Source organism: Protopterus annectens, chromosome 5.part1, assembly GCF_019279795.1.
Source record: "Protopterus annectens isolate FY-2018-M chromosome 5.part1, PAN1.0, whole genome shotgun sequence".
In the NCBI taxonomy this organism is placed as follows: Eukaryota; Metazoa; Chordata; order Ceratodontiformes; family Protopteridae; genus Protopterus; species Protopterus annectens.
In genome coordinates this window covers 601,253,328-601,278,891 of record NC_056736.1, presented here as the reverse complement: position 1 = coordinate 601,278,891, position 25,564 = coordinate 601,253,328, and the positions used below count along the sequence as shown (strand labels likewise).

Below are 25,564 nucleotides of genomic sequence, written 5' to 3'. Positions count from 1 at the left end.
GAGGGAAGGAGGGAGGTAATCCTGACTGCAGATGCTATCCAGTTCGGACATCTACATTTATGGTAGGTACAAAACTGTACTATGTCCTTCATGGATGCATCTGCAGTCATAACAACTGGGTAGAATAACATAGCCAACTAGGGGAGGAGGATAAAATTAAATTATGGTGTGTTTAGGATCCCTTGCAGTACAGCAGTGGCAAACCCTGCTCGGGATCTGGAATATAGAGGCAAATTGTAATGCTTGGCAAATGTATGCACGGAGGTCCAAGTAGCCGCCTCAATAATGTCTTTGGTTGCCACTCCTCGTAAGAAGGCTGTGGTAGTGGCTGTTGCCCTTGTAGAATGAGGTCTTATGTTCTGTGGAATTGGTTTTCCATGGAAGGAGTAACAGAATCGTATGCAATTTCCTATCCATTTGGAGATTGTCTGTTTGGAAATAGCTTTTCCTTCCCTTCCTGTTGCATAGGCTACAAAAAGTTGGTCAGTCTTTCTGCTATTTTTTGTTCTGTCCAAGTAGTAGCGTAGCTGTCTATGTACATCCAAGGTATGCAGTATTCTTTCCCCTCTGTTTTGTGGGTTGGGAAAGAAGGTAGGTAGGTGGATTGCCTGGTTTAAAGACACTCTGGATACCACCTTAGGCATAAATGTAGGATTAGTCCTCATGGACACTCTATCTTGGTGGAAGATTAGGAAGGGTTGCACCGCCATTAAGGCCTGTAGTTCTGAAACCCTCCTTGCTGAAGTAATTGCCAGAAGGAAAGCAGTTTTCCATGACAGGTGTTGTAGGTCTGCTGTTGCTGCTGGTTCAAAGGGTGATAGTGTCAACTTTTCTAGCACAAAGTTTAAGTCCCAAGCTGGTAATGGTGGTTTCCTTGGAGGTTTTACATTCTTGATTCCTCTGAGGAACTGCCTGAGCAAAGGGTGCGAAAAAACAGGTGGATCAAAGCTGTATTCTGCTGAAATAGCTGATGCATGTATCTTGATGGAGGAGTAGGACAGGCCTGAATGAAGAAGTTCGCCAGGTACTCCAGAATGTTAGGCATATCTATGTTTGACACATCTTTTCCTCTTTCAGTACTCCAAATGACAAACCTTTTCCATTTTCCAGCATAGTTCCTTCTTGTTGAAGGTCTGCGTGCTTCAAGAATAATGTCTAACTCTTTGGGAAAGTTCTGGGTTAGCTGCTGCTATGTGATGTTCCATGCAGTCAGTTGCAACGTTTTTAGGTTTGGATGCATGATGCTGTAGTTGTTCTGAGTTAACATCAAAGGCATCAGGGGAATTGGCCACATATTGTTCCTAGACATGCTCCTCAGTAGTGGGTACCAGTGTTGTCTTGGCCAGTTTGGAGCTATCAGGATTATCCTTGGACGTTCTTCCTTGATTTTTAGTAGTACTTTGTGTATCAAGGGAAGAGGTGGGAATGCATATGCTGTTAGGCCTTTCCAGCTGAAGGAGAGCGAATCCACTTTCCATGCTAGTGGGTGGAATGTCCTTGTGCAGAATTTTTTGAGCTGGTGATTGAGAGGTGATGCGAATAGATCTATCTGAGGCATTCCCCATTTCTTTGAGATGGTCTTGAAGATGTCGGTGCAGCTTCCATTCGTGCATCCGAAGTGGTTCTGCTTAGTATGTCTGCTAGAGTATTTTCTTTTCCGGTACAAATATTGCCTGTAACTGGATGTTGTAGCTGAGTGCCAGGGTCCACAGCTCCAAAGTCATTCTGCATAGGGGTATGAATGAGTGCCTCCCTGTTTGTTGATGTACCACATGACTGTGGTGTTGTCTGTCCTTATCATCAACTGGCCCTCTTTGAGAAATGGTTTGAACTTTTGGATTGCCAGTTTTACTGCCAGCATTTCTTTTAGGTTGATGTGCAGGTGAAGTTGATCCTGTGTCCAGAGTCCTTGCACGCATTTGTCCAGCATGTGGGCCCCCCATCCTAGGTCTGAAGCGTCTGTTGTGATGGTCTGGCTTGCTTGACATCTGCGAAAGGGTAGGCCTGGGTTTGACTGGCATGCCTGAGCCCACCATAGGAACTCCTGTTTTAAGCATGGAATTAGTGGGATTTCTGTTTCCAGGCTGTGTCTGTGTTGGGACCATAAATTCTTTAGGTACCACTGTAGTTTTCTCATATGTAGTCTGGCAAATGGGACCAAGATTATGCATGAAGCCCAAGGCCTGCAGTACTTTTCTTGCTGTTAACTTGTTCAGTTTTGTTAGTGCCAAGAAGTAAAGAGGGAGTTCTTTTTGTTTTTCTGTAGTTAGGAATGCCATTTGTTTTACTGTGTCCAATTCGGCGCCCAAGAAGGTCCTTGTTTGGGATGGTATCAGCCTTGACTTTTGTAAATTGACTGTGTATCCCAGTGCTTGTAGCAAGTAAATGACCCTTTGTAAATCTGTTGTCAGCTTGCTTTTGTTGTCCCCTTGCAGTAGGCAGTCGTCCAGGTATGGGTAAATTTGAATTCCCTGTGGTCTGCAATGGGCGATTACTGATGCCAGGCATTTTGTGAATACTCTGGGCGCAGTAGATAAGCCAAAGGGCAATGCTGAGAATTGATAGTGCTCTGATCCTGCAAGAAATCTGAGGTATCTTCTGCAGATTGGTCGAATGGGGACGTGCAGGTATGCCTCCTTGAGATCTAGAGTTACCAGCCAACACTCCTTGCCCAGCATGGGAAGAAGTTGCTGTAGGGTCAGCATTTTGAATTTTGGGACAATGATGTATGTATTTAAGGTGGACAGGTCGAGAATTGGTCTCCAACTTTTTTCCTTTCTTGGAACTAGGAATAGTCTGGAGTAGAACCCCTTTCCTTGCTCTGCTGTTGGCACTCTTTCCACAGCTCTCATGTTTGCTAACTCCATTATCTGTTGTAGAGCCTCTGTTTTTTGATTTGGAGGTAGATTTGGCATTCCTCTTTTGACTGGTAGAGTGTGGAAGTGGAACTGGTAGCCTTGATCTATGGTTTGTAAAATCCACTTGTCTTTTGTTATGTAGTGCCAGTTCTTTGAAAATAAGGTTAACTTTCCGCCTAAAGGAGCTGCTATTTGTTCCCTGGTAGGCGGATTTAGGGTTAAGTCACTGTGGTTGTGTTGATGTAGTGGCAGTGGTTGTGTCTGTGCCTCTGTTGTTACCTTGCCACTGTCGTCCTCTGTAGGTACCTCCTCTGGATTGGTTTCTGCCTCTGGAACGTCTGTTCCTGCCCCTTTGAGATCTTGTGGAGTCAGGAAAGGACCAATTTTTGGCAGGCCAGTTCCTGCTAAACCTTGGGGGTTGTACCTGCAAGAAATCTTTAACCGTTTGGACAGATTTTGCCTTTTCTTCCATTTTCTTCATAACCTGCTGGGCAGGTGTACCAAACAAACTTGCCTTATCCATAGGAGCATCTAGCAACTTAGCTTTAACATGATCAGGTAAAGCTTGCTCCTTTAGCCATGCATGCCTTCTTATCACTGTGCCAGTCATGGCTGATCTAAATGAAGCCTCCAGTGCATCATAGCCACATTTTAAGGAATGGTTACTAACCTGTTGTATGTTATTTACCATTTCTAATACATATTTCTTATCAAGAGATTCATCAGTGGTTAGCTTTTTAGTTAATTGATCAAGCATAAACTCTTGGTATTGTATCATGTGAAACTGACAGTTTAAAGCTCTAGCTGAGAGAGTAGCTGAAGTGTAGACCTTTTTACCCCATCTGTCTAATGACCTTGCTTCCCTTTCAGAAGGAATAGGGTTTTAGCTATGGTCGGCTACTGCCTTGGGACCCTGGGATATAGTTTGGGGTCTGCAAGTGGGGCCTTGTAAAGGTGGTGATGAGTATCTGGCACCCTGTAAAATCTGTCTGGTTTGGCAGGGGCTGGGGTAAAGAATCTGGAGCGGAGCAGACATCATTGAAAGCATCATCCACCACAGAGAGAACAGGAGGTATAGCTAAGGGCCTGTGCTGTGGAAGGTGCAGAAAGGTCCTAAGTCTTTTCTGGAGTCTGAAAAATCCTGTTGCTGCCATTGGAACTGCTCTCGCATGGCATGTAAGGTTTCCCCAAAGGAGAATTCTTCTGGTGGGGAAGCAGCTGGAATGGATTCTTCAGCATCAGAATCTTCAAAATTGGAGAAAGGAGCCTCTGGCTGGTCAGTTATGTCTGATTCATCAGCAGAATCATCAGAGGACACTGGCTCAGGGGCTCTGCCCTAGGTCTCTTCTCTGAGGGCTGAGAGGCCCTGTCTGGGTGAGATTGAGATCCTCTAATTAATGAAATTAAATCTTCTGCCAAAGTAAGCATTTGAGAACTAGAAGAGGGCCTGGTAGTGGGGGGGTTTAACAGGCACTGTTTTAGTAGTCTTGGCTGCTTTAGCCCTGGCGAAGGCCTTAATGGACATGGCTGCTGGAGGCCTAGCTGCACCACGTGCTGGGGTAGAGACATCCAAGGGAATGGTGTCTGATAAATCAGTGGCAACCACCGTAGTGGATAAAATTTCTGAGGCCGATTCAAGAGTGGTAGCAGGGGCCTCAGTTGTAGAGATAGGTTCAGCTGTACTTTGAGCAGTTTTCTCGGTTTCGCGAAACCGAGACACTCGCTTGCTTAACCATGGTTTCGGCGAAACCGCGGACCGCAGTGTCGGTCTTTATCTTTGCGTTTTTGGCAGATTGGGAAGTCGGAGGATCCGGCGGCATAATGTACGCAAAATCAGAACCGAAAACTGTTCTGCAAACTCCGACCGACGCCTAAGCGTTGTCGGTTGAAAGAAGCACAGGCGAACAGGCTGCTACGTCGTGGGCTGGGCCTAAACAAGGCAGACAATGAGAGTGGAAATCTTTATGAGGTATTTGTTTCCCACAGGTTAAACAATTATTAACTTTTCTGACATCGGCTGAGGCAAGAAAGCTTCAACGGGTACTTAGCTTTAGAAGTCTTGAGTAGTATTCGGTAGAAGTAATCTCTGGATCCGACCGACCGGCACTTGCGAACAGCTTCTGCTTGCGCCGCAAGAAAGACGGAGGAAAATGGCGTCGGCTGATGCCTTTATACCCGAAGACCAACAGAGATGACGTCGGGTGAAGTGCGACATCAGCCGAAGCCGGACCCGGACTTTGGAATCCGGCCGACTGAAGGGCTGCCTGACGACAGGACAACCCAGTTGTTATGACTGCAGATGCATCCATGAAGGACATCAGGAGCAGTACAAGCATCATTAAATGCATCATCCACAACAGGAAGTACTGGAGGAATGGCTAAAGGCCTATGCTGTGGCAAATGCAAAAAGGTCCTAAGCCTTTTCCTAGAGTCTGAAAAATCCTGGCCCTGCCATTGAAATTGTTCCCTCATAGCATGCAAGGTTTCCCCAAAAGAAAATTCCTCAGGCGGAGAGGCAGAAGGAATGGAGTCTTCTGCATCAGAGTCCTCATAAGGAGAATAAGGGCCCTCTGGAGGGTTTGTATTATCTGAATCATCAGAGGAGTAATCTGAAGATACTGGCTCAGGGGGCTCTGCTCTAGGCCTCTTCTCTGGAGGTGGGTGAGAGGCCCTGTCAGGGTGAGGTTGGGATCCCCGGATCAAAGAAATGAGATCCTCTGCTAGACTAAGCATTTGAGAACTAGAGCTAGGCCTGTGAGAGAGGGTCTTAGCAGGTACAGTTTTGGCAGATTTTGCTGCTTTAGCCCTGGCAAAAGCCTTAATCGACATGGATGCAGGGGGCCTAGCAGCTCCACGTGCAGGAGTAGATATATATAAAGGTATAGTATCAGATAAATCCTGAGAATCTGCAGGAGCAGGTGGGATTTCAGTAGCAGATTCAGCCATGCTGGATGAGGCCTCGGTAGGAGGCAAACTTTCGGCCGAAGGAAGAACCGTGGACTCTGTTTCAGCCGAAACCGAGACACTCGCGGTTGACTTAACCACGGTTTCGGCCGAAACCGCGGACCGCGAGTGTCGGTCCTTTTCCTTGCGCTTTTTAGTTAATTGCGAAGTCGGAGTTTCCGACGGCATATTGTAAGCAAAAGCGGGCAAAAACTCCTCAGCAAATTCCGACCCGGCGTCTAAGCGTCCGTCGATTGAAAGAAGCACAGGCTAGACAAGCTGCTACGTGGTGGTCTGGGCCTAAACAAGGTAGGCAGTAAGAGTGGAAATCTTTATGAGGTATTTGTTTCCCACAAGTTAAACAGTTATTCACTTTTTCTGACATCGGCTGAGGCAAGAAAGAGTCCCAACGGGTACTTAGCTTTTAGAAGTCTTGGTAGTAGTAATCTCTGGTTCTGACTGACCGGCACTTGCGAACAGCTTCTGCTTGGCACGGCAAGAAAGACTGAGGAAAATGGCGTCGGCTGATACCTTTATACCCGAAGAACTGCAGCTATGACGTCGGGTGAAGTGCGACATCAGCCGAGGCCAGACCCAGACTTTGGAATCCGGCCGACCGAAGGGCTGCCTGACGACAGGACAACCCATTTGTAAGGACTGCAGATGCATCCTTGAAGGACATTCCTGTTCTGTCACTATTTCAGGAGAAAGGTCTCTTTTTCCTTTTAGAAGGTGTGGCCTGACTACCCCTGATAAGGGTGATTAAGATCATCTGCCATTTTGAGCATTTGAGCTTGGGTTGGTGGAGCAGGAGTAAAATGGTGGCTAGAGGTAGTTTTCCTAGGGGTGGCCTTGCTTCTAGGCCTAAGAGTATCCATTGGTCTGAGAGAAATGGTAGTAGTTTTTTGTCTAGATTCGGTAGTGCGAAAAATCTTCTCAGAAGCCGGTGCCTGCATCGCGGCTCAGGACCCAACCAAGGCAGAGACAACCAAAGGGTTGGAAGACTAAGAAGATTTCTGCGGCATACCAGACTCTGAAAGGGTCTCAGTAGAGACCTGTATCGAATTCAGCATCAGGGGCTGCAAAGTCGTCTCACTGAATTCCGAAGAACTGACGACCTGCTTAGCAGTAGAGTCATCTGAAGGCTTAGCCTTGTGTGGTCTGTCTCTATCTTTAGCCTTTTGTTTTTTTGGAATGTCTACAGATTGTTGGCTGACGGATGCCATTTCGGAAAGCAAAGACGGAAGACGAAAATATCTGGCTACAGTAAGAGCTGTACAATGAATGGTTCTCACATTAAAGAGGGCACAGGACCGGCAACTGGGGATGTCGTGGTCTGGGCCTAAACAAGTGACGCAGTATGAATGGAAGTCTCGGTGTGGTATTTGCTTTTCATAGGCGAGGCAATTGTTAACTTTTTCGGACATCAGTTATTGCAAGGAAAAAGGATCCTCAACAGGGTACTTAGCTTTAGAAGTTTTCAGCTGCAATTCAAACTCTGGTAGCAACCAACCGGCACACTTGCAAACTGCTTCTGCTATGGGCTCCATGGCAAGAAAGACTGATTTAATGGAGTTGGCTGCCTTCCTTTACAGCACTGATGACATGACTTCAGGCAGCAAGCGTCAGCAGTCGACGCAGAAAAACATTGACTCTGGTATTCGGGCCAGCCGTGAGCTACCACAGCAGGGATAAACCACAGGTGATGACTGCAACAGTGAAACACGAAAAAAGTACAGTTTTGTACCTACCATAAATGTAGATGTTCAAGTGTAAACACTGCTGCAGTCATTACACTTGGGTTATCCTGCCGTCAGGCGGGTCGGCCTGAGTTCCAAAGTCTTGGTCCGACATTGGTTGATGTCACCTCCTCCCTGACGTCAGTGTGACAGGGTTATATAAGATGCAGCCGATGCCATTTTCTTCAATTTTACTTGACCCAGATGTCAGGTTCCCCCAAATAGGTAGGCAATTCAAATTGCTAGTAAAGTATACAAAAGAAAAGCAAACAACAATTTTCAGTTACCAGCAAATACGCCCCATAGGTAGGAAAAGGGTAGCAGACCTAGGTACGTACCAGAAAGTAAGAGGGGAAGGAGGGAGGGTAACCTGGACTGCAGCAGTGTTTACACTCGAACACCTACATTTATGGTAGGTACAAAACTGTACTATGTTCATCGTGTTACACTGCTGCAGTCATTACACTTGGGTGGAATCCCAAAGCTGAGGTAGGGTGGCTGGTTCTATAAGGCATTAGGGGTGGATACAAGGCCCTGTAGCACAGCAGTGGCGAAGCCAGCTCTGGATTGGTAATGCTTGGTGAAGGTATGCACAGAACTCCATGTTGCTGCTTCCAAAATATCCATGGTAGGTACTCCTCTGAGGTAGGCAGTTGAAGTGGCTGTTGTCCTGGTGGAGTGAGATCTAATGCTGCTAGATACAGGTTTCCCATGGCGTGTATAGCAGAAACGTATACAATGACCTATCCATTTTGAAACAGTCTGTTTTAAAATGGCTTTTCCCTGTGCTCCTGCAGCATATGCTACCAATAATTGCTCAGATTTTCTGAAAGCTTTGGTTTTGTCCAAGTAGAAGCGTAACTGTCTGTGAATGTCCAAAGAATGTAGTAGTCTCTCCCCTTTGTTCTGTGGTTTTGGATAAAAAGTTGTCAAGTGAATAGTTTGGTTTAGAGCCACACTTGACACCACCTTTGGCATAAACGTAGGGTTAGTTCTTAAAGACACCCTGTCCTGGTGGAAAATGAGGAAAGGTTCCACTGCCATTAGTGCCTGTAATTCTGAAACTCTTCGTGCTGATGTTATTGCCAGTAGCAGAGAAGTTTTCCAAGAGATATATTTTAATTCTGCTGTGTTAGCTGGCTCAAAAGGAGGTAAAGTTAATTTTTCAAAAACAAAATTGAGGTCCAAAGTTGGAGTAGGTGCTCTACGAGGCGGGTCTTATGTTTTTAGCCCCTCTGAGGTACTGTTTGAGCAAAGGATTAGAGAAAATAGGTGGATCCGTGTTGTAATGAGCAGAAATGGTAGAGGCGTGGATCTTGATGGATGAGAAGGAGAGGCCCTTGTCCAGCACCTCAGTTAAATATTGAAGTATCTGAGGAATGTTTGGGACAAGAAGGTCAAGGCTGTGCGCCTGGTTCCAGGCACAGAATCTCTTCCATTTATCCGAATAGGCTTTCCTGGTGCTAGGCCTTCTGGCCTCCAGAATGACATCCATAACAGCTTTGGAGAGAGGCATTGCTTGCTTGACTAAGGAATTTTCCATGCAGCTAGGTTTAAGGTCTTTAGCTGGCTGTGAAGTATCTGATTGTTGTGCTGTGTCAGCAAATGCGGGATTTGAGGCAATATCCAGGGTGGTTCTTGTGCTAAGTTCTTTAAGCTTGGGTACCAGTGCTGGCGTGGGCCAGTCTGGTGCAATCAGGATCATTTTGGCTCCTCTTGCCTGGCTTTTTTGAGTACCTTCGGAAGGAGAGGTAAAGGTGGGAAAGCGTATACTTGCAGGTTTTTCCAGCTGAATGAGAGGGCATCCACTTTCCATGCTTGTGGATGGTAACTCCTTGTGCAGAATTTCTGTAGCTGGCAGTTCATTGGGGATGTAAACAGATCTATGTCCGGGCTCCACCATTTTTGTGTTATTCTGAATATTTGTGGATTCAATTCCCATTCGTGGGGATCCATGATGTTTCTGTTTAGGTCGTCTGCCAATGTGTTTTTCTCTCCTGGCAGGAACTGTGCTTGCAGATGTACTTGGTGGTCTAGAGCTGTGTTCCCCCTCTGCAGACAAGCCATGACCTTGTGGAAGGAGTGTGTGCCCCCTTGCTTGTTTATGTACCACATAACTGTGGTGTTGTCTGTCTTTAGTAGTAGTTGTCCTGGATGCAGCAGGTCCTTGAAAGCTATAAGTGCATTTTGTACAGCTAGCATCTCTTTTTGATTGATGTGAAGATGCCTTTGCTCTGCGGGCCACTCGCCCTGAATACATTTTCTTGCCATGTGTGCTCCCCAGGCGTAATCCGATGCATCTGTTGTCAGTGTTTGCCTGGCTGTGGGTTGAGTAAAAGGCTGTTTCCAAACTTTGACAGTTTTGAGACCATACACTCTTTAGGTACCATTGTAGTTTCCCCATATGCAGTCTGGCATATGGAATTAGTAGTATGCAAGATGCCATGTAGCCCAAGGCCTGCAGAATTTTTCTTGCAGGGAGTTGGGTCTTCGTTGCCATCAATTGTAAGTATTGAGTCAGTTGTCCTTGCTTGTCTGGCATGAGATGAGCCATCTGGGTCAGTGTGTTCAAGCTGGCACCCAGGAATATTATCTCTTGTGAGGACACTAGTTTTGATTTTTTTTTGTTTACTGTGTACCACAAGCAACTTAACTTTTTTATGAACGCCAGATGCTTTAGAAGAATGTCCCTGCTCTCTGCTTGAATCAGGCAGTCGTCCAGGTACGGATAAATTTGAATTCCTTTTTGTCTGCAAAATGCAATTACTGGTGCCAGGCACTTTGTGAAGACCCTGGGCGCAGTAGATAAGCCAAACGGCAGTGCAGAGAATTGATAGTGCATCGAATCAGCTATGAATCTGAGGTATCTTCTGCAGTTTTGTCTGATAGGGACATGCAAGTATGCCTCCTTGAGGTCCAAAGTCACGAGCCAAGCTTTCTTCCCAGCATGGGAAGAAGCTGCTGTAGTGTCAACATTTTGAATTTTGGAACATCCAGGTAAGTGTTTAGAGAAGAAAGATCCAGAATGGGTCTCCAGGCTTTGTCCTTTCTGGGAACCAGAAAGAGTCTTGAGTAAAATCCTTGTCCTTGCTCCTGTGGTGGTACATTTTGAATAGCTCTCATGTCCATGAGTGCTGTAATTTGTTTTTGGGCCTCTGCCCATTGACTTGGTGGCAGATTTGGCATTCCTTTTAACCTTGGCAGAGTGTGAAAGTGGAACCTGTAACCTTGAGATACAATGTTGAGAACCCATTTGTCTTTGGTGATGCAATGCCAATTGTGATATAAAAGTGCCAGTTTTCCTCCTAGGGGGCTGCCAAGAGAGAGCTGTTTGGCAGCTGTAGTGGGAAGTCATTGAGGCTGCTTTTATATGGTTGGGGCCTGTCTTCCCCTTCTTTCTGGCCTGGAGTACCCCATTGTCGAGGCCTGTAAGGACCTTGCGCTTGATCTCTACCTCTTGGATGTCTGTATCTGCCCCTTTGAGGTCTGTCTGACTGGAAAGGACCAATTCTTTGTTGGCCAATTTCTGCTAAAACGAGGAGGCTGAACCTGTAAGAAATCCTTCACCGTTTGCATAGATTTTTCCTTATCCTCCATCTTCTTTAATACCTCCTCTGCCTTAACTCCAAACAACACATCCTGATGCAAAGGTGCATCCAATAATTTTGCCTTAACATGATCTGGTAACGTGTGTTCTTTTAACCAAGCATGTCTTCTAATGACAGAGCCTGTAACTGCTGCTCTACAGGAGGCCTCTAAGGAATCAAAACCACATTGCAAAGTATGTTTTCCTACTTGTTCAGCTGCATGCAATAAATCCTGCATTTCTTTAAAATTAGGAGGATCTGAATCAGGAAGCATCTTTTGTTTCAACTGAGACATCAAAAATTGCTGATATTTCAGCATGTGAAACTAGCAATTTAAGGCTCTCATTGCTAAAGTTGCAGACGTATATACTTTCTTTCCCCATGGGTTTTTTGCTGATGAGGCCTTAATCCCTTTGGGTCCCTGAGAAATAGTTTCAAGGACAGCAACAGGGCTTTTATACAGAAATTTGTGACAGTCAGGGACTCTGTAATATCTATCAGGTTTAACTGGGGCTGGAGGTAAGGAGTCAGGGTTTAAGCTGGATTCAGTGTACACATCATCCACAATATCCAACACTGGCGGAAAAGCAAGGGGTCTGCGTTGAGGAAAGTCTCTAAGCCTTTTCTTGGATTCTGAGTAATCCTGGCCTTCCCAATGGAAATGCTCCCTCATGGTATGTAAGGTCTCCCCAAAGGAGTAGTCCTCAGGCGGAGAGGCTGATGGAATTGATTCCACAGCATCAGAATCCTCATAAGGGGGTAAAAAATATCCTAGGTCTGAGGATGAATCTGAAGAAATGGACACCTGGTCAGAAGATTCATAGTCTGCATCCTGTCTGGGCTTTTTATCAAGTGGGGGATGGGACCCCTTGATCAGGGTGATTAGGTTTTCGGCCATTTTGACCATTTGTTTCTTAGGCATGGAGGCCTGTCCTGGAGAATGCTGTATCTGTTTCTTTGTTTTTAAGGGGGGCTTAGACTTAGCAGAGGGTTTAATGGTTAACTGGGTATTTCTGAAAATACCCTCTGAAGCTGTGGTTTGCTCAGCTACTTCAGTTACCTCTGAAGGGTTAGTTTCAGTAGGCTGAAAACCTTGTGCGTCCGAGAGCCCAGCCAGCTCCATGTGGGAGTCGGAGGCGGTCTGTGGTTCTGTGGAAGCGGTCGTCAGGGGCTGCGTAGGTGCCTCGCTGAAAACTGGAGAACCGGCGACCGGCCTAGAAGAGGCCTCGTCGTCAGTTTTGGGCCTTGGATGCCTGTCCTTGTCTTTGCGCTTTTTATTTATTCCGGTCATCGGGAGTTCCCGACGGCATGATGTAATTAAATTTTCTGCCAAAATAATGTCGGGCAAAATCAAACCGTTTAACAGTGCGCTTGTTAAACCTAGCACAAAACCGACAACCAGTGACGTCGTGGTCTGGGCCTAGGCATGGGATACAATAGGAGTGGAAATCCTTATGAGGTATTTGCTTCCCACAAGAAATACAGTTATTAACTTTTACTGACATCGGTCTGAGGCAAGAAAAAGTTTCCCCAACGGGGTACTTAGCTTTGTAGAAGACTTCGGTTCTGGATTCGGAATGAAAATCTCAGGAGTCGGCCGACCGGCACGTGCAAACTGCTTTTGCTTCGGGCACCGCGCGGCAAGAAAGACTGAAGAAAATGGCGTCGGCTGCATCTTATATACCCCTGTCACACTGATGTCAGGGAGGAAGTGACAGCAACCAACGCCGGACCAAGACTTTGGAACTCAGGCAGACTAAGGAACCGCCTAACGGCAGGATAACCCAAGTGTAATGACTGCAGCAGTATAACACAATGAACATCATCTAGCTCCTTCTTTGAAAAGTACAACCAAAAACTAAAGTTTGTTACGTATAGAAGCTGAAAAAGTTTCAGTAGTAATGTGCCCAGTACACAAATCTTTTTCATTTACTGAAGTAGAATTTACGCTTTGAATGTTTATGGGAAGATAAAATAATATGACGGAAAGTGATGAGAACATAGGTTGTCTGGCTGTTAATGGAACTGGAGAAGCCAGGCTGTCAGCCTAAGGTTTGATATGGCTGGATGGATCATGTCTGCCGGGTGAGACAGGAGGGTCTGGAGTAGGATCCGGATTCCAAGGTTGGTGAAGTATGGGAGGCCAAAGAAATGGGAACCAAATCTGTCAAGGCCAGTAAGGTGCAATGAAGATGACTTCGCTCTTCGACATGGCAGCTTTCTGTAGGAATTCTGGAATTAACAGGAGGATTGGTGGGTAGGCATAAAGTAAACCACGGGGGGGGGGGGGGGTTGGCAATCGTGAAATAGAGCATCCCTTGGTGATTCCCCCTGTTAGGGGGGGTATTACGGCAAAGCAGCTGCTGCATTTGTTGTTTAGGGGAGAAGGAAAAAAAATCACAGCAAAGCTGGCCCCATCAACAAAAAATAATTTCTGTCATGTTCATGTTGAGAGACCACTTGTGAGGTAGAAGAATACACCTGCTCACAGTTTGTCTGCTATTATACTGGACTTCCTCAGAATGTGTGTTCCTATGAAAAAGCGAATGGATGAGATCTCCCACTGCTACACTCTAAGCACTTTGAGACACAAGGGGTAAGATCTGGTCCCTACTTGTTTGTTGATGTACCAAACTACTGACATATTGACTGTTTGAATTGCATCATCCCTTAAGGGAGAGCATTTTGAAAGGCCTGCAACACAAACACTGCTCTCATCTATATGACATTAATATGCAAGTTGGCCTTTTTAGGGGGCCATGTACCTTAGACCGTCTTCCACAGAAAGTGCCCCACCCAGTCCAACTGGGAAGGGTCTGTGGTCACTATGGCCTTGGACTGAAGGGGAATGAACTAATGGCCTTGTAGAACTTGATCTGACTGAATCCACCACCTTAGATCTCTCTTGCCTGAGTGATTTGTATTAGAGTTGACATGGGTAGGTAAAGTATCAACCATTGTGTTGCCAGCATCTACTGTTGAATTCTCATGTAAAATCTAACTAAAGGTACTAGTGTTATTGGCACTGACATTGATCCCATTGATCCTAGAACTTAAAGGACCAAGCTGGCTGAAATTTTTGTATGGCAGATTATTTTCCTGACCTGTGATCTTATGGTTTGAACTCTTGAGGGAGGCAGTGAAGGTATCATTGAGTTTGTGCTGAACAGAGCTCTTATGAATACCAAACTTTGAGTCTGTTCCAGATGAGACTTTTTGTAGTTTATGGTTATCCCCAGATGAGAACATGTCCAGATGCCTGGTCAGGGGTGTATAATGAGCCGGTTGTCTAGATATGGAAACACCCGGAATCCTTGCAGGCTCAAGTGTGCTGCTACTACTGCCATACATTTGGTGAACATCGTGGGGGCTATGGGTGAGACCAAAGGGCAGAACTCTGAACTGGTAATGACTGGCTCTCAGCCGGAGCATTAGTTTCTGGATTATCCGTTAATATTTATGTGATAGTACGCATCCTGAAGTTCTATTGAGCACATCCAGTCGTCCTTGCCCATAAAAAGGGAGAAAGGACTGAACTGTAACCATCTAAAACTTGGTACGTAAAACTGACTTGTTCAAGTTGCTGAGATCCAAAATTGGTCTCCGGTCCCCTGCTTTCTTTGGCACTAAAAAGAATCTTGAATAAGTTCTGGACTCTATCTGGTCTGGTAGGACCTACTGGATGACTCTTTCTAGCAGGTTTTGCACTTGAAGTACTGCTTGTTCCCTCTGACTGGGTGGAATATTAGGGATTCTCTAAGATTGCGGGTGGAAGGGAAAAAGCTATTATATAACATCTGGAAAAAATCCTCTGCACCCAAGGATCTTTTGTTATGTTTAGCCAGGCTCTCTGGTGCAGGGATAAATGATCCCATGATTGCCTCCAGAGGGGGACAATTGGGCCTCCTTTCAGGAGCACTGGTAAGGTCTATCAAAGAAGCAATCTCTGGACCCTTGTTTTTGTGGGCCACCTCTGCTGCATGGGTGCCATCGACCGATGGAACCCCCCCCCGCTCTATCCCTGGGGAATTTCCTCCAAGTATGTCCTGGAAAGGAGCCTTAGATTTCTTGAACCACATCTTCCGACCACCTCGTCGATTCATAGAAAAGGATCTCTGAAGGGTCACAAAATATACGCCCATGGCAGACAGGGTCTTTCCATCCTTCTCACACCTGGATAATGCGTTGTTCACTTTGGGGCCAAAGACGTGGTGTCAAAAAGGGAATTGATGAATGAAGACTTGAGGGGCTCCACAAAAATCACACAAGCTCATCCTGGCATGTCTCCAAATGGAAATGTCTGAACCCACTGCCCTTGAAGTTCCTTCAGCTATGTCTGAAATGAGCCTCATGGATGAATTCGAAATAGATTGTAGGGCAGCCAACTGAGAAGCCACTGATGATTGGACCTTTGCAGACATAGATCCTGAGAGGGTAACTGACAGTTCCTTTATCGAATCCTTCTGCAGCCTAGTAAAGGGTACCAAATAATTCAGCGACCTTAAGGCAAGGTAGCTAAGGGATATATATGATTCCCAAACCTGTCTATATCCCTAGACTCCCTGTTAGGAGGATGAACAGTGGCAGTCTCCTTGGCAAGTTCCTTTTTGGTGGCCACTGCCATGACCATGGCATCTACGAGCACCCATTTAGCCCAAAAGGCCTTCCCTGAAGGCGGTGCCATAATCTTATCCGGTATCCAGGGTATGGGTTCAATTGTGTCGGGTTCCTTCCAAGCCTGCTGAGAGACTAACTCAAGAAACTCGTCAGCAGGTGGAGTAACCCAGGAGGTAGACAGGCCAGTACTGAAAGCCTCCAGGAATACAGGCTCCTCGGATGAAGGGTTGCTGGGTGTCCAACCACCTTTCTGCTTTAGAATATCTAGGATGTCCCAAAATGAAACATCTTCAGGAAGTGATAGTGAGGGCCCCTTCACCTTCATCGAAGTCCGTATCTTCTGCGATCAACTCCTCAGTGGAATCCAAGTGCTTCCTCCTATACATTTTCTTCCTAGGGACCTCCACTCAGTGGGATGCTCTGAGGAGGTATCTGAAGAAATCGAGATACCCTGTTGGGAAGCCTGGGAGTCTCTGACTGGCTCTCTCTGGTAGAGAGTGATGAGGCTCCGAGTGCAGAGACATCAAGGTAGAAGCCAAGGGGGTTGGATCAGTCTGTTCTGTCAAGGCAGATAAAACTCTCTTCATTGCCTCAAAAGCAGACCATCCCGGAGAAAATGAGAAGACCTTGGCTCAAAAAAAGACAAGTTCTTGGACCAGTGCCCTCCCTTGCTCCAAAAACAATTTCCTTGAGGTGGAGGCTGGAGGTGAGCTACCCAGTGCCAAGGCACTGAGGCACAGAGACTACTCTGATAACTTTGGAGTTGACTCCAACAACTTGGATCTGAGAGGGAAGCTTCTGCTCCGAAAGCTCTCCAGATCTGACTGAACTGGAGCACTCAGATTAAGTTTTGATTCCAAAGACAATGCTATCTTTGGATCCAAGCCAGACAGAACCAGATGGCTCAGTTCCGGGCACTCAAACAGATGAAAGAACCAGAGGAGGGACTAGTGGTGGGCGTGTTCATAGGTAGGTACTAGGCTATTGGCCCTAGGGCCTATATAAGCCTAGCCAAACGGTACCCTGGCTTTTGCCACCCAAGAAAATTATTATCCTGTGCCCCTATCAAGCAGAGCCACAGAAGTGATCCCCGGGGTGAATTTCCTATCTCCCATCCAATCATCAAGATTTTTCTTGAAGTGTGCTAATGAGGAGCTTTGTTTGCTATAGATAGGTAGTTTGTTCCAGAGTATGGAAGTCTCTGAGTAGGAATCTATCCCTCCAGCATGTTCCCGTTTATTGTGATGACAAGGTTTAGGTCCCTAGAGCATGTAGCTCGGAGGGATTGGGATTTCTTTACGTGGAGCATGTCCAACAGCTCTGGGTTAGACATAGCTTTGTATGTTAGGCAGATATCGCTTCTGAGTAGGCGATGTGCGATAGAGTAAAGCTGGAGTTTTTTATAACGGCCTGCGTAGGGCATCTGTTTGAGGCCGGTAATCCTCTTTGTGAGGTATTTCTATGGCCTTTCCAGTTGATGTAGATGTCTTGTGAGGTATATACCAAAAGGGGCATTGTACTCTATAATGGGTCTAATGAGTGATGAGTAGAGGGGAACAATGACCTCTTTTTTCCTGGATGAGAAACCTTTTGTGATGAGGTGTGCCACGTATAAGGATTTCCTGACTACTGTGGTGATGTGATTATCAAAGGAGAGACTACTGTCCACCTGTGTCCCAAGGTCTCTTATCACACTTTTGGTGTTAAGTAGACTACTGCCTATGTGGTAGTTCATGGGTACAGAGTTTTTACCAAAAGGGATGACAATGCACTTTTTGGCATTGAGCTTTTCTCCTCGGGCCTCCACTGAAAATGGGCTCTCCTAGGCCCAGTGGACTTTCCCGGTAAACAAATGCAATAAATAAATAAAATAAATAAATTAGGGCCAGATGATGAATAGTTTGGGCGTTGAACAAAGCAAAAAAACAGCAGCAAGGTACCTCGTGGTCTGGGCCTAAACAGGTTACACAGTAAGAATGGAAATCTCGGTGTGGTATTTGTTTTCCACAGGCGAGACAATTGTTAACTTTTTCTGACATTGGTTAGAGTAAGAAAAAAGGATCCCCAACAGGGTACTTCACTTCAGAAGTCTTCAAGATGATTAAATTTTCGGAAACGAAAACTCAGGTAGCGGCCGACCGGCACTTGTACGAACTGCTTCTGCTTCGGGCTCCTCGGCAAGAAAGACTGATGTAATGTCATCAGCTGCCTGTTTTTATACCACTGACGACCTGACGTCAGTCCTGAAGCGAGAACAACCGATGCAGAAATACTAAGCCGCTGGTATTCGGACCGACTGAGGGCTACCCCTGGCAGGATAACCCAAGTGTGATAAATGCAACAGTGAAATACGAAGAAAGTACAGTTTTGTACCTACCATAAATGTAGATGTTCGAGTGTATTAACTGCTGCAGTCATTACACTTGGGTTATCCTGCCGTCAGGCGGTCCAGCAGTCGGCCAGAGTTCCAAAGACTTGGTCCGGTGTGGGTTGTTGTTGCTTCTTCCCTGACATCAGTGCGCCAGGTGTATACAAGATGCAGCCGATGCCATTTTTATCAGTATTTCTTGCCCCAGATGTCAGGTGCCCCCAAATAGGTAGGCAATACATTTTGTTAATAAAACATACATAAATAAAAACAATACCTTCAGTTACAAGTAAATACACCACATAGGTTGTATAGGGTAGAAAGGTATAGATATGTCCCAGCTAAGAAAGAGGGGATGGAGGGAGGGTAACCTGGACTGCAGCAGTGAATACACTTGAAGATCTACATTTATGGTAGGTAACAAAACTGCACTATGTTCATCGTGTTTCACTGCTGCAGTCATTACACTTGGGTTGAATCCCAAAGCTGAGGTTGGGTGGCTGGGTCTATAAAGGATTTGGGGTGGCTATGACTCCCTGCAGCACTGCAGTGGCAAAGCCAGCTCTGGATTTAGAGTAAAGAGGCAAGTGGTAATGCTTGGTAAAGATGTGCACTGAACTCCAAGTTGCAGCTTCTAAAATATCCTTGGTAGGTACTCCTCTAAGGTAGGCAGTCGAAGTGGCTGTTGCCCTGGTGGAATGTGGCCTAATGTTGCTAGGTACAGTTTTTCCATGCTGTGTGTAGCAGAAACGGATAGTGTCCTATCCACTTTGAAATGGTTTGCTTTTAAATAGCCTTTCCCTGTGATCCTGTAGCATATGCTACAAACAATTGCTCAGTTTTCCTGAAAGCTTTTGTTTTGTCCAAGTAGAAGCGTAACTTCCTGTGTATGTCCAATGAGTGCAGAAGTCTCTCCCCTTTATTCTGGGGATTTGGATAAAATGTTGGCAAGTGAATAGTTTGGTTAAGAGCCACACTGGATACCACCTTTGGCATAAATGTAAGGTTTGTTCTTAAAGAAACCCTGTCCTGATGAAAAATGATGAAAGGTTCCACTGCCATTAATGCCTGTAACTCTGAGACTCTTTGTGCTGAGGTTACTGCCAGAAGCAGAGCAGTTTTCCATGACACATATTTTAATTCTGCTGAATTGGCTGGCTCAAAAGGAGGTAAAGTTAGTTTTTCCAAAACAAAGTTGAAGTCCCAAGTTGGTGTTGGTGCTCTCCGGGGCGGTCTTATGTTTTTAGCCCCTCTGAGGTACTGTTTTAATAATGGATGAGAGAAAATAGATCCGTGTTGTAATGAGCTGAGATGGCAGAGGCGTGGATCTTAATGGATGAAAAGGATAGGTGTTTGTCCAGCATCTCAGTTAAGTATTGTAATATCTGAGGAATATTTGGAACAAGAGGGTCAAAGCTTTGAGCCTGGTTCCAGGCGCAGAATCCCTTCCACTTTTCTGAATAGGATTTCCTGGTGCTGGGCCTCCTGGCCTCCAAAATGACATCCATAACCACTTTAGAGAGAGGTGTTGGCTGCTTGGCTAAGTAATCTGCCATGCAGCCAGGTTTCAGGTTTTGAGCTGGCTGTGCAGGATCTGATTGTTTTGTTGTGTCGGATGATTAGGAATTTGAGGTAAAATCCATGCTGGGCCTTGAGCCAAGTTCTTTAAGATTGGGTACCAGTGCTGGCGTGGCCAGTCTGGGGCAATCAGGATAATTTTTGGCCTTTCCTGTCTGGCTTTTAGGAGTACCTTTGACAGGAGAGGCAGTGGTGGGAAGGAATAAACTTTTAGGGGTTTCTAGCTGAACAAGAGAGCATCCACTTTCCATGCTTGTGTGTGGTAAGTCTTTGTGCAGAATTTCTGTAGTTGGCAGTTCAGAGGGGAGGCAAAAAGATCTACGTCTGGGCACCCCCATTTTTGTGTTATCATGCTGAATACTTGTGGATTTCATTTCCACTTGTGAGGATCCATGATGTTTCTGCTTAAGTCGTCTGCCAGAGTATTTTTCTTTCCTGGCAGGAATTCTGCTTGCAGATGAACTTGATAGGTCAGTGCTGTGCTCCACAAAGTCATGGCTTGTCTGCAGAGGGGATAGGAATGAGTGCCCCCTTGCTTGTTTATGTACCACATAACTGCGGTGTTGTCCGTCTTTAGCAATAGTTGTCCTGGATGCAGAAGGTCCTTGAAAGCTGTTAGGGCATTTTGTACAGCTAGCATCTCTTTCTGATTCATGTGAAGATGCATTTGTTCTGTGGCCCACTTGCCCTGAATATATTTTCCTGCCATGTGTGCTCCCCAGGCGTAATCCGAAGCATCCGTTAGTGTCTGCCTGGCTGTGGGTAAAGTGAAAGGCCGTCCCTTGTTTTGGTGACATGCCTGTGCCCACCAGCGAAACTCCTGTTGTAGGCAGGGAATAAATGGTATTACTGTTTCCAAACTGTGACAGTGTTGAGTCCAAACACTTTTTAGGTACCATTGTAATTTCCTCATATGCAGTCTGGCATATGGTATTAGTAGTATGCAGGACGCCATGAACCCCAAGGCCTGCAGAATTTTTCTTGCAGCGAGTTGGGTTTTTGTTGCCATCGATTGAAAGTACTGAGTCAGTTGTCTTTGCTTGTCTGGCATGAGATAAGCCATCTGGACCGTTGTATTTAAGATGGCACCCAGGAATATTATCTCTTGTGAGGGCACTAGTTTTGACTTCTTTTCATTTACTGTGTACCCTAGGCAAATTAGCAATCTTTTTACAAACGCCAGATGCTTTAGAACAATGTCCTTGCTCTCTGCTTGAATAAGACAGTTGTCCAAGTAGGGATATATTTGAATTCCTTTGTCTGTAAAATGCAATTACTGGTGCCAGGCATTTTGTGAAGACCCTGGGCGCAGTAGATAAGCCAAAGGGCAGTGCAGAGAATTGGTAATGCATTGTGCCAGCTATGAATCTGAGGTATCTTCTGCAATTTTGTCTGACTGGGACATGCAGGTATGCCTCTTTGAGGTCCAAAGTAACTAGCCAAGCCTTCTTGCCCAGCATGGGAAGAAGGTGCTGTAGTGTCAACATTTTGAATTTCGGAACATCCAGGTAAGTATTTAGAGTAGAGAGGTCCAGTATGGGTCTCCGGGCTTTGTCCTTTCTGGGGACCAAGAAAAGTCTTGAGTAAAATCCTTGTCCTTGTTCCTGTTGTGGCACTTTTTGAATAGCTCTCATGTCCATGAGGGCTGTAATTTGGTTTTGTGCCTCTGTCCATTGATTTTGTGGCAGGTCTGGCATTCCTTTTGGCCTTGGTAGAGTGTGAAAGTGGAACCTGTAACCTTGAGACACAATATCCAGAACCCATTTGTCTTGGGTGATTATATGCCAATTTTGTGAAAAAAGAGCTAGTTTTCCCCCTAAGGGAGCTGCCAAAAGGTAAGTGCTTGGCATGTGAAGGGGGAAGTCATTGGAACGGTTTCCTACAAGGTTGTGAATTGTCTTCTCCTCCTTTTGGGATTGAAGCACCCCACTGTCGTGGTATGTAAGAGCCTTGGGGCTGAGATCTGCCTCTTGGGCATCTGTATCTGCCTCTTTGTGGTCTGACACTGGAAAGGACCAATTTTTAGAAGGCCAATTTCTGCTAAATTGAGGTGGCTGTACCTGTAAGAAATCCTTCACTGTTTGCATAGATTTTGCCTTATCCTCCATTTTCTTTAATACCTCTTCTGCCTTAACACCAAACAAGACATCATGCTCTAAAGGAGCATCCAATAATTTTCCTTAACATGATCAAGTAAACCTTGTTCTTTTAACCAAGCATGCCTTCGAATCACAGATCCAGTAACTGCGGCTCTACAAGAAGCCTCTAATGAATCAAAACCACATTGCAGAGTATGTTTTCCCACTTGTTCAGCTGCATGCAATAAAGCCTGCATTTCCTTATAGTCAGGATTTCTGAACTTGTAAGCATTTTCTGTATTAACAGAGACATTAAATATTGTTGGTATTTAAGCATGTGGAACTGGCCCTTACTGCTAAAGTTGTAGAAGTGTAAACTTTCTTCCCCCATCTATCTAATGCTCTAGAATCGCTGTCAGAGGGAACTGGATTTTTAGAAGTGGAAGCCTTTACCCCTTTGAGGCCCTGAGAAATAGTTTCTGGGTCAGCAGCAGAGTTTTTATAAAGAAATTTGTGAGAGTCAGGGACTCTGTAGTACCTATCTGGCTTGACTGGTGCTGGGGGCAAAGAATCAGGGGTTAAACTGGATTCAGAGAACACATCATCCACAATATCTAACACAGGTAGAACAGCAAGGGGCCTGTTCTTAGGCAATAAAAGAAAATCTCTGAGCCTTTTCTTGGATTCTGAATAATCCTAGCTCTCCCAATGGAAATGCTCCCTCATGGTATGTAAAGTTTCCCTAAAAGAGTAATCCTCAGGAGGAGAGGTTGAAGGGATTGATTCTTCAGCATCAGAGTCCTCATAGGGGGGTAAAGAGTATCCATGCCCTGAAGAGGAATCAAAAGAAATGGAAACCTGGTCAGAGGAATCATAGTCTGTATCCTGCCTAGGCCTTTTATCAGGAGGGGGATGGGAACCCCTGATCACAATAATTAGGTCTTCAGCCATTTTGAGCATCTGTTTTTTTAGGCATGGAGGCCTGTCCAGGTGAATGCTGTACTTGTTTCTTTGTCTTTACTGGAGTTTTAGACTTGGTTGTTGTTTTAATGGTAAGCTGTAAAGGTCTGAAAACACCCTCAGAAGCCGATGCCTGCTCAGCGGCTCTGGACCCATCTGAGGGGTTAAATTCCATAGGCCCAACACCTTGAGTCTCCAGAGGCCTAGAAATCTCCACATGGGAGTCGGAGGTGGCCTGTGGCTCTGAGGTAGCGGGTGTCAGGGGCTGCGAAAGCGCCTCACTGAGAACCGGCGACTGGCCTAGAAGAGGTTTCATCGTCAGTTTTGGACCTCAGATGCCTGTCCTTATCTTTGTCTTTGCGTTTTTTGTGTATTCCGGTCATCGGTTGTTCCAACGGCATGGTATAATTGAACCTTCGGCCAAAATAATGGCGTGCAAAATCAAACCGATGTTTAATAGTGCGCTTGTTAAATCTAGCACAAAACCGACAACTAGTGACGTTGTGGTCTGGGCCTAGGCATGGAATACAGTAAGAATGAAAATCCTTATGAGGCATTTGCTTCCCACAAGAAATGCAATTATTGACTTTTACTGACATCGGTCTGAGGCAAGAAAAAGTTTCCCCAATGGGGTACTTAGCTTTATTGAAGACTTCGGTTCTGAAATTCGAGTTTGAAAATGTCAGGAGTCGGCCGACCGGCACTTGCGAACTGCTTTTGCTTCGGGCACCGCACGGCAAGAAAGACTGAAGAAAATGGGGTCGGCTGCATCTTTATTATACCCCTGGCCACGGACGTCAGGGAAGAAGCGACAGCAACAGACACCGGACCAAGACTTTGGAATTCTGGCCAATTGTGGGACCGCCTGATGGCAGGATAACCCAACTGTAATGACTGCAGCAGTGAAACATGATGAACATCATCTTTGGCCGCCTTTTTTGGTGGCTCAGAGGTCTGACCGGATGGCTCTTCCATTGCTAGAGCCAGACATTTAAGACGTTGGTTTTCTAGGTAGATGTTTAAGACGTGCAGATGGTTGCGGAGAGTCTTAGGAATAAAGGCCTTACAAATTGTGCAGGTTTTATGGTCGTGGTTAGGCTCTAGGCAGAAAAGTCAGAGGCTGTGGGTGTCCTTATGGGGGATCTGATGTCCGAACCTACACTTTCCTTTCCTGGAAAACATGAACCTACGCAGGCATGCAGTGACCAAAAACAGAAGAAAATGGCCCCAACAGGGTACTTAACCTTAAATTCGAAGGATCTGATGGCAGAGACAGCAGGATGAGCTGACGTTCGACTGGCAACAGAGAAGTTCTGAGGAAAGGTACATGCAGGCAATACTTTTATGGCCCACACACCACACAACCAACATTAGAAGTCCCACGTATCTCGCAGTGACTAAAGCTTTTGCATACTGGCCGGATGTTCGGGTACCTAAGCAGAGGATAACCTAAAGGTGATGAATACTGCAACGTGGGAAGAGGACATCTAGCCTTCGTCTTGCAGCAGTTTATACCATGAATGCTCATCTCCATCTGAACCCTACTTTCATCTGTTTTGCGTAGTACTTGTGCGAGCTTTTCGATTTATGATTTTTTTTCCCACCATTTCAACTCTAAAGCTATTCTTGAATATTCTGTTGAGCTGTGGTCCTCTGTCTGTACTGTAAGCACAAATTATGCACACTAACACATACTTGTAACATCACATCTGGTGTACCCCCCCCCCCCATTTAAAACTGAAGAGGCTTATTTCTAGCATGCTAATTCATTTAAGACAGTTAATAAATTTAACATGACTACTGTGCACATGCTAAATAATGGACCTACAATGGTAACCCTTTGCTGCACACATCTGTTTTACTTGTTTTTCATTATTTTATGCAATCTGTTATTATTTTCACCTTATTAGGTCAGCAAGATGAATAAATACTTTAGGTACCTATAAAATTCCTGTTTTCCTGCCATTCCTTCATTGCTGGGTATAAGCCATCCTCCATCAGCCAGTTGTGCACCATGTCCAGCTTTAAAAACATCTGAGCAGAAAAATTCCTGGCAAACAAACTGGTAAGACTCTGCATTCTCACCACTGATGTTCACGGTACTCTTGCTGCCACCACAAGTATATAACTAAAAAGTGAAAATGAACACAAACATTACAAATCCTTAACTGAATCTGTACTCTTGTATATCATACACTGATTTCAGGACACACATTCCATTATAACAAGTTAAAAGACATAGTGATACATACATTTTTAGGATATGAAGTTCATATATTTTATGCAACAAAAAGAAATCCAGCTCTTCTTTATACCATAAATCAAAATGAAGAAAGTAATTTCAACCTTTAAAGTGGTGACTCAAGTGTACTCATCATATCAGAATATATCTGAGGTAGATTTCTTTTTGTTGGTCCTAGCCTCTTTTTGAAGTACTGGTCATCAGAGAAACCCAGTCCTGACCAAATGCCAAGGAAGGCTATTTACAAAGTAGTAACAGATGCACATGCTTACGATGTCACTTGATCAACAATATGGACTCCTCCTTAGAACGTCCTATGGTTAGGTTTATTCTCTCCATCAATAACCCACATAAAGTTCTAGCAGATATATACAAAGGACAGTGCATATTGTAAAGTGCTTCATCAAGTATGTAAGCACACCTTTCTCCCTTTACCAGACATTTTTTAACCAATTTGTACAGTATGAATATCCATTTTTGCTATTACTAGTAAAAGATCCTGTTTTTGCATACCCCTTTTGTTATATTTTTTGGTTGCTGAAACACGTCAATTATTCTACTGAAGGCAGGAGGAGGTGCCTTCAACTTAAGGGG

The 25,564-nt window shown here is 45.2% G+C and overlaps 1 protein-coding gene across 1 annotated transcript in view; it reads right to left on the bottom strand.

Annotated features, from left to right (window-relative positions):
- Positions 1–25,564, bottom strand: part of LOC122803239 (breast cancer type 2 susceptibility protein homolog) — a 675,913-nt gene that overhangs the window by 592,243 nt on the left and 58,106 nt on the right. Inside the window, exon 2 of the mRNA XM_044072837.1 lies at positions 24,669–24,856. Within this exon, the coding sequence (XP_043928772.1) occupies positions 24,669–24,856 (188 nt within the window). The remainder of the gene's footprint in view (positions 1–24,668; positions 24,857–25,564) is intronic.